This window comes from Amphibalanus amphitrite, unplaced genomic scaffold (assembly GCF_019059575.1).
Source record: "Amphibalanus amphitrite isolate SeventyFive unplaced genomic scaffold, NRLGWU_Aamphi_draft 002521F_arrow, whole genome shotgun sequence".
In the NCBI taxonomy this organism is placed as follows: domain Eukaryota; kingdom Metazoa; phylum Arthropoda; class Thecostraca; order Balanomorpha; family Balanidae; genus Amphibalanus; species Amphibalanus amphitrite.
In genome coordinates, this window is record NW_024883946.1 from 8,910 (window position 1) to 22,738 (window position 13,829).

At 48.0% G+C, this 13,829-nt stretch overlaps 1 protein-coding gene across 1 annotated transcript; it reads right to left on the bottom strand.

The window, feature by feature from the left end:
• Window positions 1-4,025: 4,025 nt before the first annotated feature.
• Window positions 4,026-12,415, bottom strand: LOC122377111 (microfibril-associated glycoprotein 4-like). Its single transcript, XM_043357078.1, has 2 exons — window positions 11,561-12,415; window positions 4,026-4,031 (listed from the first exon to the last, which is right to left on the bottom strand). Exons 1-2 carry the CDS (start codon window positions 12,413-12,415, stop codon window positions 4,026-4,028), a joined length of 861 nt encoding a protein of 286 aa, XP_043213013.1.
• Window positions 12,416-13,829: the final 1,414 nt, after the last annotated feature.

Genomic DNA, 13,829 nt, shown 5'->3' on the forward strand with positions numbered 1-13,829 from the left:
GAAAGTTGACCTAATTTCACCTGACCTTGACCTGACCTTCACCAGAACATAACCTAAACTAGCTCCAAAGGTTGTCTGACCCACATAATCGTGTGAAATGGATCATAAAACATGCATCACACGATACTTTCGTATTGTGACCCTCAGTGACCTGATGTGGTATCTGTGACCTCGAATAGCAAAATATGTGTTTGACGGACAATTCTAAATCAAAGCCTGCCTTTTACTCGATTTTGCCACACATTTCTTGAGATGCCTGTAAACGGTGGAAATTCGACCTTTGACCTGACCTGTGACGTCATCAGTTGGACCTAGGTCAATAAAATTGGGTCAAAGGGTAGCTCCTTGGTGGGGCTATCCAACGCCTTTTGTATTTTGAAAATCGGCCGGTAACTTTCCGAAATCTTAGGGGGGAGGCCGAAACGCCCCCCCCCCCCCTCCCGCTCTACGGGTGGTGGGGTCCGCCGATAGCCCTACGGGGCACGGTGACGGGTTGACCTGACCACCGAGTTCATCGATTTACCAGAGACTTTAAACTTGTGTACCATTCCCCGCATCTCATAATAGCGCACACGCTCCTTTTTTCCCCGCGAGGTTCTAGCTCAATTAGAGGCGGACGGCAAAGGGGGGTCACACCCGCCACCAACATCACACCCGTCCCGGCCCCTTCCCCTCGGCCGGGACGCATGAAGAAAACCAATATGTCCAGCGGGAGCCAATTTGATGAACCCACATATCTATTCACGACACAAAAGTAACCGTCAATTAAATTTGAAAGCGAGCTGCTGCTAGTGCTGCTAGTAAGAGAAATTTGAAGTGTTTCTTCATTGAATCAAGGCCATATATCATTGAATAAGGAAAATAATTGGACATCCCACCGCGCGCACGAGGGAAAACGTGCCGTCGTCCTGCTGGGCGAGCCATCATCTGGATCAAGGCCGATATAATAGGATCTGGATGAGGGTGTACCGACCAGGGCATGGCGAATAAAATGTAGGAAGAACTTTGGGAGGAATTTCTAGTATAACGGCTTAAAAGCCTATAGTCGGGATAAGCAAATTTTAAGTTCAAACTAGAATATGGTACACTGTAAAAAAATGTCACGAGCCAATTCTATGACAAGGAGTGGGTTACACGATCGTCCATTGTACCTTGCTGTTATATATAGGGACATCAACAGCCGGAGCGTTGCTAGTTAAAGAGTGCCCTCGTAAAACAATGGGTTACAAACGGTAACCTAATAACTTAAATGCTTCCCTACTACCCCTTCCTGCTTATTAACAGATTTCGCGCTGTGTCGGAAAACTACGCATAGTCTCATAATTAAATCCGCCAGAAGCTTGTCGCATGCCAGTTACATGCGTGCTTCATTATCCCGGCCGGGCCCGGGGGGTAATCCCAACCACCGCAGCCCGGGGGGGGCGTTTTTCGCCCCCCTGTCTAACTCCGTAAATAAGGGAGCTACGGAAACAAAAGCGATACCAAACGAAAGGTCCTTACGAGACGATTCTAATGCACCTAAAATTTTTGACCTCAGGTCAATTTTCAAGGTCAGAGGTCAAAGTCAAAGGCCAAAACCGGCACATGTGTAGTGATCTCAAAGTAAGCCTTCTAGAGGACGGCAGGCTGCATCAAACCGGCAAAATTGGGTGTCAAACGAAAGCAGAGAATCTGAGGATTCTGAAAATGTGCTCTAAATCAAAGGTCAAGATCAAGGTCACGCTCAAAATTGACCTCAAACTTGGCACTTTTTCGCACATCTTGCGCGCTAACTTCCAAGATGTTTTGAAATGTTTTGAGGCTTATCAGTTCCCTATTTGTGGTTCATCTTACGATACAAGGCTGCTCAAAGGTCAAGGTCACAGAAGAGTAGGGGAAGCGGGGGGAGCACCGCCACCTTAAGCATTTCTGCTCACCGAGCTGATATGCGTAGTAAAAACGAAGCTCTTTTGCATTCATGTGAAAGTAGGAATGTTTTCCTACATGTTGGCATAGTTTCCAGCGCTCCATTATAAAATTTCGCTACTTTACAGACATTGAAAACAAGTCCTGCATTTTCCGTCCTCCAAAAAATGTGCGGGTAGCACCGCCACTGATGGCGATGTTGTCCACAGATCGGCCTTACGGTGACAGCCACCCTTGGAAGCGTTACTGCTGTCTGAAATAGTAACTCAAACTCATATAAGACACACAAGAGTTGGTTGTTAGTTTGTCACAGATCAGACTGTTTGTTGCGGACAATATGCATACAAAGCATGACAAATTCACGTTTATTTCGAAACATCCAGTGAAGTCAAACGTGAGGTTAAAAAACAGACGACGTTTGCGGCCTGACTAAAGCTCTTCTCCGAGCTGAGTGAATCATCATTGCGGCTTTATCCATTTTGCCACCCCTTGGGGTAGCACCGCCGAGCATGACGGTGTTACCCCACACACAGTCATGGACCGACAACGCCCCGACGGGAAAACAAGCCGGGACGCGATTCTTCTGTAATTCCTTTCTCAACGAAGAGCACTTCGTGCCCTCAAATTTAACGTAAAAATCAAGGCATTTTGACTTGAAATGACCACTTACTTGCTGCTAAAACATGCCAAATGATTACAACGATGGCTTGAAATTCACAAAATGGGCAATTGCGATCTCAAAATCAAATAAATCTTAGCGAAACCTACCTCACGCGGCGTCCCGTTTCCGTTCGGACACCGAAATGGGGGTGTTTACATTTGCAATTCAGAGTTTTGCCGATAGAGAGGATGGCGGTGTTTCCCACATGGCGGTGCTACCCCCGCTTCCCCTATCCCTGCTAGAGGCTATTTCACTGATTCAAGTTAGTAATAATAAATAAGACAATTTTGCCATCCGGAAGCTCTAAATGAAGGCTTAGAGGAAAATAGATGCCAGATTCGTGATCAGCGGGTACAAATCCATCACAAACGACCTTTCATGTGTCAAGGTCAACCAGAGGTCATTCGAGGTCACATGAGGTCAACATGAAACTTGACCTTTTCCGAACAAAATATATATCATTCGACGCGGCTTGACAAGGCGAATGCGATGGTATCACTGCCGTAGCTCTAGGACCATTTTTGTCGAAGTTATTTGCGAGAAACTAAAACCACATTTCGGGGTCGTTGACCTGACCTCTGACCTCAGGTCACCAAAACTATTTTTCTATTTTTCTCTAGGTCAAACGCTACACAGCCGTGCTCGTAATTTGTCTTTATCTCTAAAACTCTATTTTTAGCAGCTATTTGAAGTTTGCGTCTGTGACGCCGAAGTTTGCCGTGCAGGGGTCTAGAAAAATGGACCTTGTGACGTCATCAAGGGGGCTAGGTCCAAATTTTTTACTTCAGAAGATGTCAAATTGATGAGAGAAAAGGTACTGAAAGTTTCGCCTTCCTATCCCTAAGCGTTCGGGAGTTATCGCAAATATTCGCCAGGGGGGGGCGAAAAACGCCCCCCCCCCCCGGGCCCGCGAGGGTTATCGTGTCAATAACAGCAGATACGGTATATACGCACTACGCAGGGATCCCGGGCGTGTAACATTGTTTTTCAATTTCTCTGGGAACAGCTAGGGACAGGGCGACGAGCAGTTAAAACTTAAATATAAATGAATTGCTTCACATTCATGATACCACAAACATTTAACAGTCTACATCAATGAAACTCTGCTGAAACTACACGGCGTTTCCTGGATGCGATCCGTCGATACACGAATATATGTACATATAGCCCTATACTACGCTCGCGCTGAATGGGGTCGCGCGCCATCGCGCTGAAAAGGGTCATGTAACTACTAACATTACTTAAGAAGCCAGTAACAGTTGGTAGCACTCAGACCAAAATAGCTCAAAAGCTCCTATCCCGTTGGGTTTCCATGTTAAATTCACCTTTTCAAACGGCAGACCAGAAAAAATCAAATATTTCAGGGGTAGTGGTTGTGTATCTATCTTTATAACCACTTATCTAAAATATTTCATTTACTATAACTGCTTCCATTCTGCTCCTGGGAGCTACAGTTTCCTTATCCCTGGTAGGCAAAAATCAGAAGGTTTAGGTTAGTTAGGCTGGGGGGATACTGGGCTAGGTTAGGCTATAGGTACTCACCAAGCTCAGAACTGGCGCCGGCGGGCGGTGATGAAGTCTGGCGACAAGCTGGCCACATCATTGAGGCCTGTGGCACCCTCGCCACATGAACTATTGTAGTCAAGATGTAATGAAATCCACGGCTTTGATGTTCTTCTTTCTCAGGTCACTCTCGGGAAATGCGATTCGATGTGGTTGGTATGTGTGCCGCCCGGTGCGAGGCGTGTCTGTGAATGGTTCACGGTTCTGTGGATATATCCAGCTACTGTGAGGGAGGCGCAGCTTCTGTGCTTATCGGTACGCACCTCACTTCCCACCTCGACCCAATGACCCAACGCTATAGAACTCTTGGCCTTGGATACGATGCCGATGCGGGACAGGCCATGGGCTCTGCTGCGGTTTAGGGCGTAGTCGAGTATGCCCGCTTTGTTTTCTATATCATACAGTCCGATTACCCAGCATTTTTCCAGGCGACCGGTTGGCCCGAATGATTTTTTTTTTTTCGGTGACCGAGCGCGATCTCGTTCTATACGACTATCTTGCCAGGGTCTCCGATTTTTTAATCGTATCCTGCCTGCAGGTCTCTCCGGGTCTCTTCCAGTGTCTCTTTTGCCTCCTGTCTGCGGCACGCTTTTCGACATTACGTCCCGGAAGAATTACAATCCGTTTACCATGGTTGGCGGCGCTTTCATCATCGATCGAATATCGGTGTGGCCGAAGTAGGTATGTACCTATGCGATATGTGACGGGTGGTGCAATATAACATGCGCAAGCTGTGGAGGCGCTCATGGTCCAGCAAGCGGTGCGAACTGATCGCCTTCGTATCAGTTTTCACATCCTTTTCTAGATTTTACTCCTCGCTTAGTTTTTTTATTATAGGTAAATAAATCTCCCGATGGATGTCTTGTTCAGAGGCATGGATCATCTGCCTTGAGCTTGTTTCGCTGTTACATCTTGCGCTAAGTATGCTCGATTTCTTGTTTGAACTATAGCCTTTGGCCTACATTTTCTCGCTTCAGTCAGACAGTGACATACTTGGAGGGTAAGTTTCCTGCACACAGAAAAATATTGACACCGTTAGCGGTGTAATTGCACAGTACATATCTGAGCACTTGAGGAAAGTTAATTTAGTCCCTTCCCCGCTTAAATTACTCGCGCTTCTAAATGAACACCAGGAAGAAGGTAATAGAACACTGTTAGGAGGGTTGGGTGTTTTGCTACATGTAGTAAAGGAGGGTTGGGTGTTTTGCTACATGTAGTAAAACACCCAACCCTCCTAACAGTGTTCTATTACCTTCTTCCTGGTGTTCATTTAGAAGCGCGAGTAATTTAAGCGGGGAAGGGACTAAATTAACTTTCCTCAAGTGCTCAGATATGTACTGTGCAATTACACCGCTAACGGTGTCAATATTTTTCTGTGTGTGTAGTCATACTGATATCAAACAATGATCGTATACGCGGTCCTTCCTGTACCCAGGATATGAAATCAAGCGACCATCCGGAAAGTGCAACATTGAAAAAAGAACGAAAGAAGCGGATTACACTGGCCGTGGTCACCGTCGCTCCCATTGGACCGGGCGTGTCATGATGGTCAGAGGAAAGAGGTTGTGTCTCGCCGGAGCTGTGCGCGGTGCCACGCCCGCGGCCGCCGGGTCGCAGCTGCCGGCTGCGCCCCTCCGCGCCCGCACGCAGGCCGCCGGCCGCCGTATGTAAACAAGGCGTCGGTGGCGGAGCGACGCCGCCCGCCGCGCCGCGCCGCGGCCGCCGCTCATTGGTCGCCGCCACCGATGAGTGCTATATGGCTGTAAGCGCCGCCCCCCGGCAGCCGCCAGCGATTGGCATAACATTCTGTTTGATTACGCTAAATTGCCTGGAGCGGCGCTTTTGTCATCGTCGGACAAGTGGCGGCGCGCGGCGCGGCGGCTCGGGGGCGGCTCGGCCGTCAGTCGCCGCGGGACGCCCGTACCTACCACGGGGAGCGCCATGGCTGCGGAGCCGGACGCCACGGAGGACGCGGCGGCGTCCGAGTGCTGCGCGCCGGGCCCGGTCGGCCTCAACCTGAGCACCCGGCCGCGCGCCTCGTTCATGATCGGCGACATCCTGGCGCGGCGGCCGGCGCTGCTGCGGCTGGCCGCCCCGCCGGCCGAGGAGCGAGCCTCGTCTCCCGACTCGACGGCCAGCGGCCGCGCCAGCCCGACTCGTCTCAGCGCCTGCGGCGACAAGCCAGGTCAGTAGCTCGACGGTGGTTGATTCCGTCTCATGGTACGGAAGGGTTACATACCGATGTTAGCGTTGATACTGCCGTTTAGCCGAGTCAAACCGTAACTCGGACAACAAGAATGAAAGTGCAGGGTGCCAGTTTCGTGCGCATCGAACGCCATCGGGACTCTATCTATGAATGGGTTGAATAGGTGAAGCTATTTGTGCGAGATGCGTTTTGTTGACTGACTGTATCTCTTCTAGTAAACAAATTATATCGCCTGAAAAGGAATGTGTGTATGTGTGTGTGTTTGTGTGTGTGTGTGTTTTTTTAAAGACAGAGTTTGCTGGCCTAGTTCTTGCATGTTCCGGTCGTGTCTGTGCACTGTGCAATGTGCATGTTCAGCGAGATGGTTCTGTGCAGTTGCCTGCCAAAGGCTACATCGGATGTATGTACAGTCCTCAGCAGACTGCGTGGTAGGTATTCTTTTTTCGACAAAACCAGTAATAGCTCAAAGACTATGTTGTCAGTCGGTCGGAACTCACTGAAAATAGAGGCGCCATGCTCTACTCCTTCGATTAGGTATATCACTAAACAAAGTATATGCCTTGTGTGGCAACAAAATGCAAAAGTTTGTTTTGGGGGCAAATATAAACTTTCGGGTTTTGTTGCCAAACTGGATGGAAAATGAATGCGATGGTAATGCCAATCTAAGGTGCGGAGTCTCGCGCACCTTGCTGTTATGATTTCCGAGCGACCGATAGCATAGTATCCGCGTTATTCTCGGTTTTGTCGAAGAAAGAATACCTACCACGCAGTTTGCAGAGGGCTGTACACCTAACCGCATTCACTCCCATCTTCATGCGCTACCCCAAGCGCGCGCTTCTCTCGTCTGTACCCCTCCCTCCTTTCGGCCGTGCTTTCGGCTAGGGGGCATTCATATATTTTGGCGCCCGTTAGGTGGAAAATATGGCGCCTCAAGCCATTGGCCACTGGCCGTAAAAAAATCCTGGGTTCGCCCCAGTCCTCACTCAAATAAATGTATCAGATACCTATGTATATTCATGGTACTCCGAGCATCCCCCACGGCCCTCCCCCTCACCATAGAGAAGCGTTGCCCTCAGCACAGATTAACCCGCGCCCCACACTGGGGGGTGGGCTATTTATAGCCCCCCTCCCGTTTTTCTGCAATAACTTCCAAACCGCTTGACGTATCGACGACAAACTTTCAGTACCTTCGGCTGCATCAATTTGACACCTTGTGTCGAACTTTGAACTTCGTAGCTACCATAGGTCGGCCGGCAATGACGTCAGAGTGACGTCATGTTCGGCCGATTTCGACGCAAAACATTGAACCACGGCAATCGCTCCCAAGGGCTCAGTTTTTAAGCTAGATCCAATTTCTTTGCATGAGAGGACTCAGAATAGGCTGCGCTATCAAAATGCTATCTCGGATTTTCGAAATTTTGAAGATTTCGAAAATTGTATATAATAAAATTCAAAATTTGCATTTTTAATTTTTAAATTTAAATTTTGCATAATAATTTTCAAAAAGTTTTTGACTTTTCGAAAAATAACGGAATATATGTGATAGAACGCGTTATTATAACTAACTCTAGCAAGTTTTAGCTAAATATCTTCAAAAATGGCCAAGTTATACGCATTATTGCAAAAAATTCACAATTATTAATTTTTCAAATTAATTTTTCACCACGTATTTGACATCGTACGCCAATATATATAGCACCATCGTGTTTCTGAGCTCAAACTGCATCCCATAGACACCATTTCTGTTGAAAAATTATAACTTCAAAATTTGACCTTTTTTGACCTGAAAGTGACCTGACCTAAGCTAAATTCGACTCAAAATGACCTCAAATGACACAGACGACATCAAGTTCGAAATCTTTGGCCTAAATGGACCATAAAACATGTGTCACGTGACCGACGCATGATATAATATTTTCGTGACCTGCGATGACCTGACCTTGACCTGAAAATCAAAGTACAAGTTTGGTACCCTCAGGGTATCTAGAGCATCTGTTCACGAGTGTGTGAACCAAAAATGAGCCTGCTCTGACTTGTAAGACGGCGGCCAGACCCCAAAACGTGAACAAGCCAAAATGCTAATAATTTTTACTTTGACCTGACCTGTGACGTCATCGGTGACCTCGAGGTCAATGAAATTAGGTTTCGCTCGACAGTTTTTCCGGTGCTATCAGACACCGTTTGAATTTTGACGATCGGCCCAGTAGTTTCGGAGTTAGGAGGGGGACTATGAATAGCCCCCCCCCCCCCGTAGGGCGTGTTATACGCAGACCCCAGTGTGGCGCGGGTTAATGAAGCCTTGGCCACCCTTGGCTATCGCTTCAGGTGGACTCCGGGAGTAATGACGGGAGGGAACCAACAAAGACAACTGTATGATATGTCTGATATTTTACGACCTTTTCCATGTAAGGGAAACCTTTGGCCATGCTCGTGGCCTGTCAGTTGACTTCAGCTTTTTCTATGACATACCCATATCACGCGGTCTCTTTGTCTTTCAGACACTCATTGTTTTTATTATAAGGCTTTTGACGACGAAAATTGACAATCATGTATGCATATATGGCTGAGAACTTACTGCTGACCTTGGGACAGCATTCCGATTAAAAACGTTTCCCATGATCGATAAATGCCAACAAACTCGACATGTATTCGTGTATGTATGTGTATGTGTATGCATTTGTGAGTTTCCCACGCCCATGACCGTTGATGTGACCGCATCAGAACCATAATGCAAAGGGTATCAGAAATAATGACTTGTTCGTATAAAAATAATGAACGTTCATGAACTGTAGGTACGTGAACAGACATTTGTTCGTGAACAGATGACTTTGAGTGGAGGAATTCATATCTATCAAATAAACAGACAAACGTTGTTCGCTAACTGTTCATTAACAAATATGCAAACAAAGAATCCTGTCTTTCAGTCATCGAGACGCAACGGATCGTCTATATTTTGGCATATTCTAAAGTCCACATAGCTTGAACATTTGAACCCAGGTTATAGGTCATAACAACACCTGACTAAATTTAGGAATGTGGGCTGTGGCGTAACATCAGATAATCATGATTCATGAACTTTCGTTTACCAGACCGAGACTCTAACCACTCGGCTACGACGACACACGGGAGAACTATTGTCTATCACCTATCCGTGCTTCTATCCTCAGGATACTGAAATCCTTCTCCTCCAAGCCGCAACCCCCCTCCGGGCTGGACAGGCAACTTTATCTCATGCGGGCTGCTCCCTTGGAGCGGCACCGCTGCTCCTGAGGGAGCGCACCCCGTAGCCGGGTGCAGTGAGTGCCTTGGGGCTGGGTGGCCTGTCCTCTGGACGGGCTCAGCCCCGGCGACTCACTAGGGTGCCTGCCCAGACCAATGTCTCCCCCTAATTCCTATCATCCTTCCGGCTCTGCAATGGTCTTGTCGACCGAAAGGGCCTAACCCAACAAAACAAAAATATTGTCTATTAGCCATATACCTACCATTGGAAAAAGTCTCAACTCAAATCTAGCCTCAATGCATGCATTGTCGCGTCGGGTGGCTTTGACTGGCTATGACGTCGCACTAGAGATGTCGTAGTTGGTGGGCCGATTCGTGTAATACACTTGGCGAATACGCGGCCGGGACAAGGTCAACTGTTTTTTTTTTTTAGTTTATAGAATTAAAGAATTAAAGAATTTATAGCAACTAATAGTGTGTTAAGGCTGAAACAGACTCTTTCCGCGTTCAGGAAATCGCATGCGAGAGCCCATTCAAATACATTATACCTAATTCTTCTCGCATCAAGCGCTTGCGGGAGGTGCGTGCGATTGATGCGGCCCTGGATGCGAGCGTGCTTCCATGTATTTGAATAGGCTCTCGCATGCAATTTCCTGACTGCGGGAAGAGTCTGTTTCAGGCTTAAGAAACCAGTAAAACGCCTTTTGGGCGACCAACGGAGCGAGCGAGAGGATGGGCCTTGCACGTGCGAAATTGCGAGGGGGCACCTCCAACTAACTTGTGCACTGCACCCTACTAATCGGTCTTTAGCGATGTGCCAAATTTCAGCGCAATCGGCCTAGTCGTTCTCGAGATCTGGAAGCGGCACACTGCACGTGCGCACGTGCAAGCGGGGTCCAAACTGACTTTTGCACGGCACCCTACTAACTGGTCCCCAACCGTGTACCAAATTTGAGCGCAATCGGCCAGGCCGTTCTCGAGATCTGGGAGCGCCCCCTGCACGTGCGCACGTGCTGTAGCACCCCAACCTTAACACATGCAGATGAATTATCTGATGGAGACCTAACTGTGTACCGAGTTTCAATTCAATCGGCCCAACCGTTGTGCCGTTATTGAGGTTGCAATTTTGGGGGTTCTTAAAAAATGTCCAACTTTACCACGCGCCACGTGCGGTAGTTGGCAAGAAGGCATGGTGGCCATCACACCACATAACTTTTACGTCCAAGTGACATTCAGTAAAGAAGACCGCTTGTCAATCGGATGTCCCGTTCCTAAGATATTAGCTTTTGAAGAGCGTCCCCACGGCCGGCCGGCCGCTCATACTCAGGATTTTCCCTTAATTCAGTATGAGACTCCGCTCGCTTCGCTCGCTCCGTAACGAAATTATGCATGCATTTGCCGGGAAGATGAAAAATTATCAGCACACGTGCCATCTTTTCCCTCGGGACCTTCGGTGAAACGCTCACATGAAGTCTCAGTTCTTTCTACTTTTCACATTGACCAGCCGAAAAAACATTTCCCTCGATTTTCTATTTTGACTTTCTGTTCACTCCTAATGCCCGTCCCGTGCCGTTTTCAGTTGTGCGCTTTAAACCATCGCACAGGTTTAAAAATCTTACTATAGTGTACAAGTTCCATCAACACGAGAGAAACATTTGGTGTATTTACTTTTTACCGTAGTCCAGTTGAAAGGGGAAAATGTGACGTAAAAGCAGCTACTATCTTTACGCCAAACTCAATCTCGTTGGTAAAAAAATGTATACATACTTGGCAGGTGGATTCACTGGAACCAATTAAAGTTTTTTGGTTGGCCGAATTTGCATTGTGACCGCTTTCAGAGAATAGTAGGCTCCCTTCCAGTCATGCCAAAAGACGCCGCCACCCATGTTACTGTGTTTTCCCATCAGGTATTTTCCGTTCAAGTTGGAAGAGTGTCCAAAGGGACCGCGGGATTTCGGGGAAAACCACCAGCCACCTTGAAATTTCTGGGCGCAGAGACTGCCCACCATATTATCTTCTTTGTCTTTAGTGGCGAACGGTCTTCCGTTGTTTAAAGCGAGACTGTCTCCGGCGTCACCCGTGTAGTTGACGGCAGTCAGACGGTAGTTGTCCGCCTCGGGCGCGATCCGGAAGCCCTGGTAAACGGCGTGACGCTTGTCGCCGTTAAAATCTGTCAAATCTATTCGTAGCTCGTAGCGCCGGTCCAGCTGGGAGGTCAGTCCCCAGAGCCGCTCCAGACCCCACCAGAACTCGCCGTCCAGCTCACCGAAGCCCCACTTGTAGTCGAGCCACCCGAGGTAAAAGTCCTGTCGGGGCTGGATATCGTCGCGCCTCTGGAATACGGTCCAGTTGCCGCCGTCCAGGTCCATGTCACAGAGCGCGGCCACGGGTCCGTCTCGGCCCGGGTACAGGGTGTGCACGCCGCTGGTGGTGCCGGCCGGCAGGTCACTGCAGTCCCTCGGCGGAGTGGCCGCTGCTTGCCGCAGCTGGCTCCGGAGAGCGGTCAGTCCTGCGGTGCTGAGCTGTCCACCCGGCAGGTTTTCCATGATGTCAATGAGACCCGAGATCAAAGCGGACCCGAACTCGGTGAGCTCAACACCTTGTTCCGAGAGCTGTGACGCCAGCGCCGACGTCTGAGCGCTCAGTTCGGTCTGGAGATTGGTCAGCTGACTAGCCAACTGGGCCACCTGTCCAGTCTGGGCCAGACACTGCGCCAGTGCCTCGGAGAGTCCCGTGCCGTCCAGGTCGTCGGAGGTGTTTTCATGAGCCCCATTTGACTTCAGCGAGGTTTGTGATGAGGCGCCGTAACAGAAGAGCAGCAGGACAGGAATCGTCTGGCCGGCGGAAACAAAAAACTTCATCTTGATCGTGGAGCTGAAGGCATTGAAGGCTAACTGGACATGGCTAGTCTGGTGTTGAATCTGTAGGGAGCTCGGCCGTGGGCGAGCTTGACGATTAGTTTAATATTAGTATTTTTGGAGAGAGACTAAAATAGAGATGAGAGGTTACAGCTCACGGAGAAGATGTGCATAGGTCCTAAATAATGTACACACTGCAAAGTTTATATGAACTTATGATTCTAACTACAAGTTAAGCAGCTTATTTCAAATTAAATACTTGCATTTGTAAAAGGTGGAAAGGAGAAGGTAAAGAAAAACATGTAAAATTTCCCCGATGCTGTGAATGCCAGCGCAATTTGTCCGCTAATACCCGTTAGGTATTTGCGGGTCTTTGCCTGCCTGCGAAACACAGGGGGGGTCGAAGTCTAGTTCATACTAGACTGGCAACCCCACGGCTGACGTCACGATCCCCAGCGTGACGTCACAGCCCCAGGGCATTGACCCCTTGAAGCTTGCGATATTTGATGGTGCTTACAGACAAACTGAACAAAGCTTGTACGTAACAAAAGTGTCATGCTTCTACGCTCGATAATGTGTTTATTGTGTTTTTAGCAGATAAAGCAGACAAAAATTGTTCAAAGGCAGAAACAGCGAGGTGTACGCCAGTCGCCACGCATCGATCTCATCGCATATGGTGCCCCAAGAGGCGCAGCATTGCACCCGTGACCCCTCTTTATGTCCCTAAGGTCATTTCAGGTCAAGAATGGTCTCCAGCAGTTTTTTGTTTTACCGTAACCTTTGACAGAGATATGATTCTTGATTAAACAACAACAAAAATACATTAGATGTGTTCAGCCCAACGTTTTGTTATGTTTTAGGGCCTTGGCGAAACATAACGCCATAAAAAAAGAAAAGAGAAACAACGTGACGATTAAGCGCTGTGCCTCTGCCTTTACAATCGCTGTGAAATGCTGTCATTTGTTAAAATGAAACCAAGTCGATGACTGATCTGCAGTGTACGTACAGTTTGTCTTGAAAGTACCGCAGCATGGGCTGCGGCGCACGGACGAGCCGCGCGCCAGTTTAGGGCGAATTTAATCAAGAAAGTGACTTTCGAAAATCTGCTTGAAACATGGCTGAATATATAGGAAATTGCCTGAATTTTATAAAAAAACACCTGAATTTTGCACATATGGCAACTTTTAGGGGGTGATTTGACTACTCAAAGTGGACAAATTGTTGGCTTTCTCATATCCTGCCGATTTGCGGGCGAGAACGCGACTTTTGTAACGCAAATTTACATAGTTAAATACATATTGAATTGATATATATCATACACCATTGTTCTTCCCAATGTCTCTAAAAAACGATAGGATAACTTGCAATACTGGCTGACCTATCGTCTGTACGTTACCACTGATAGAATCAAACCAAT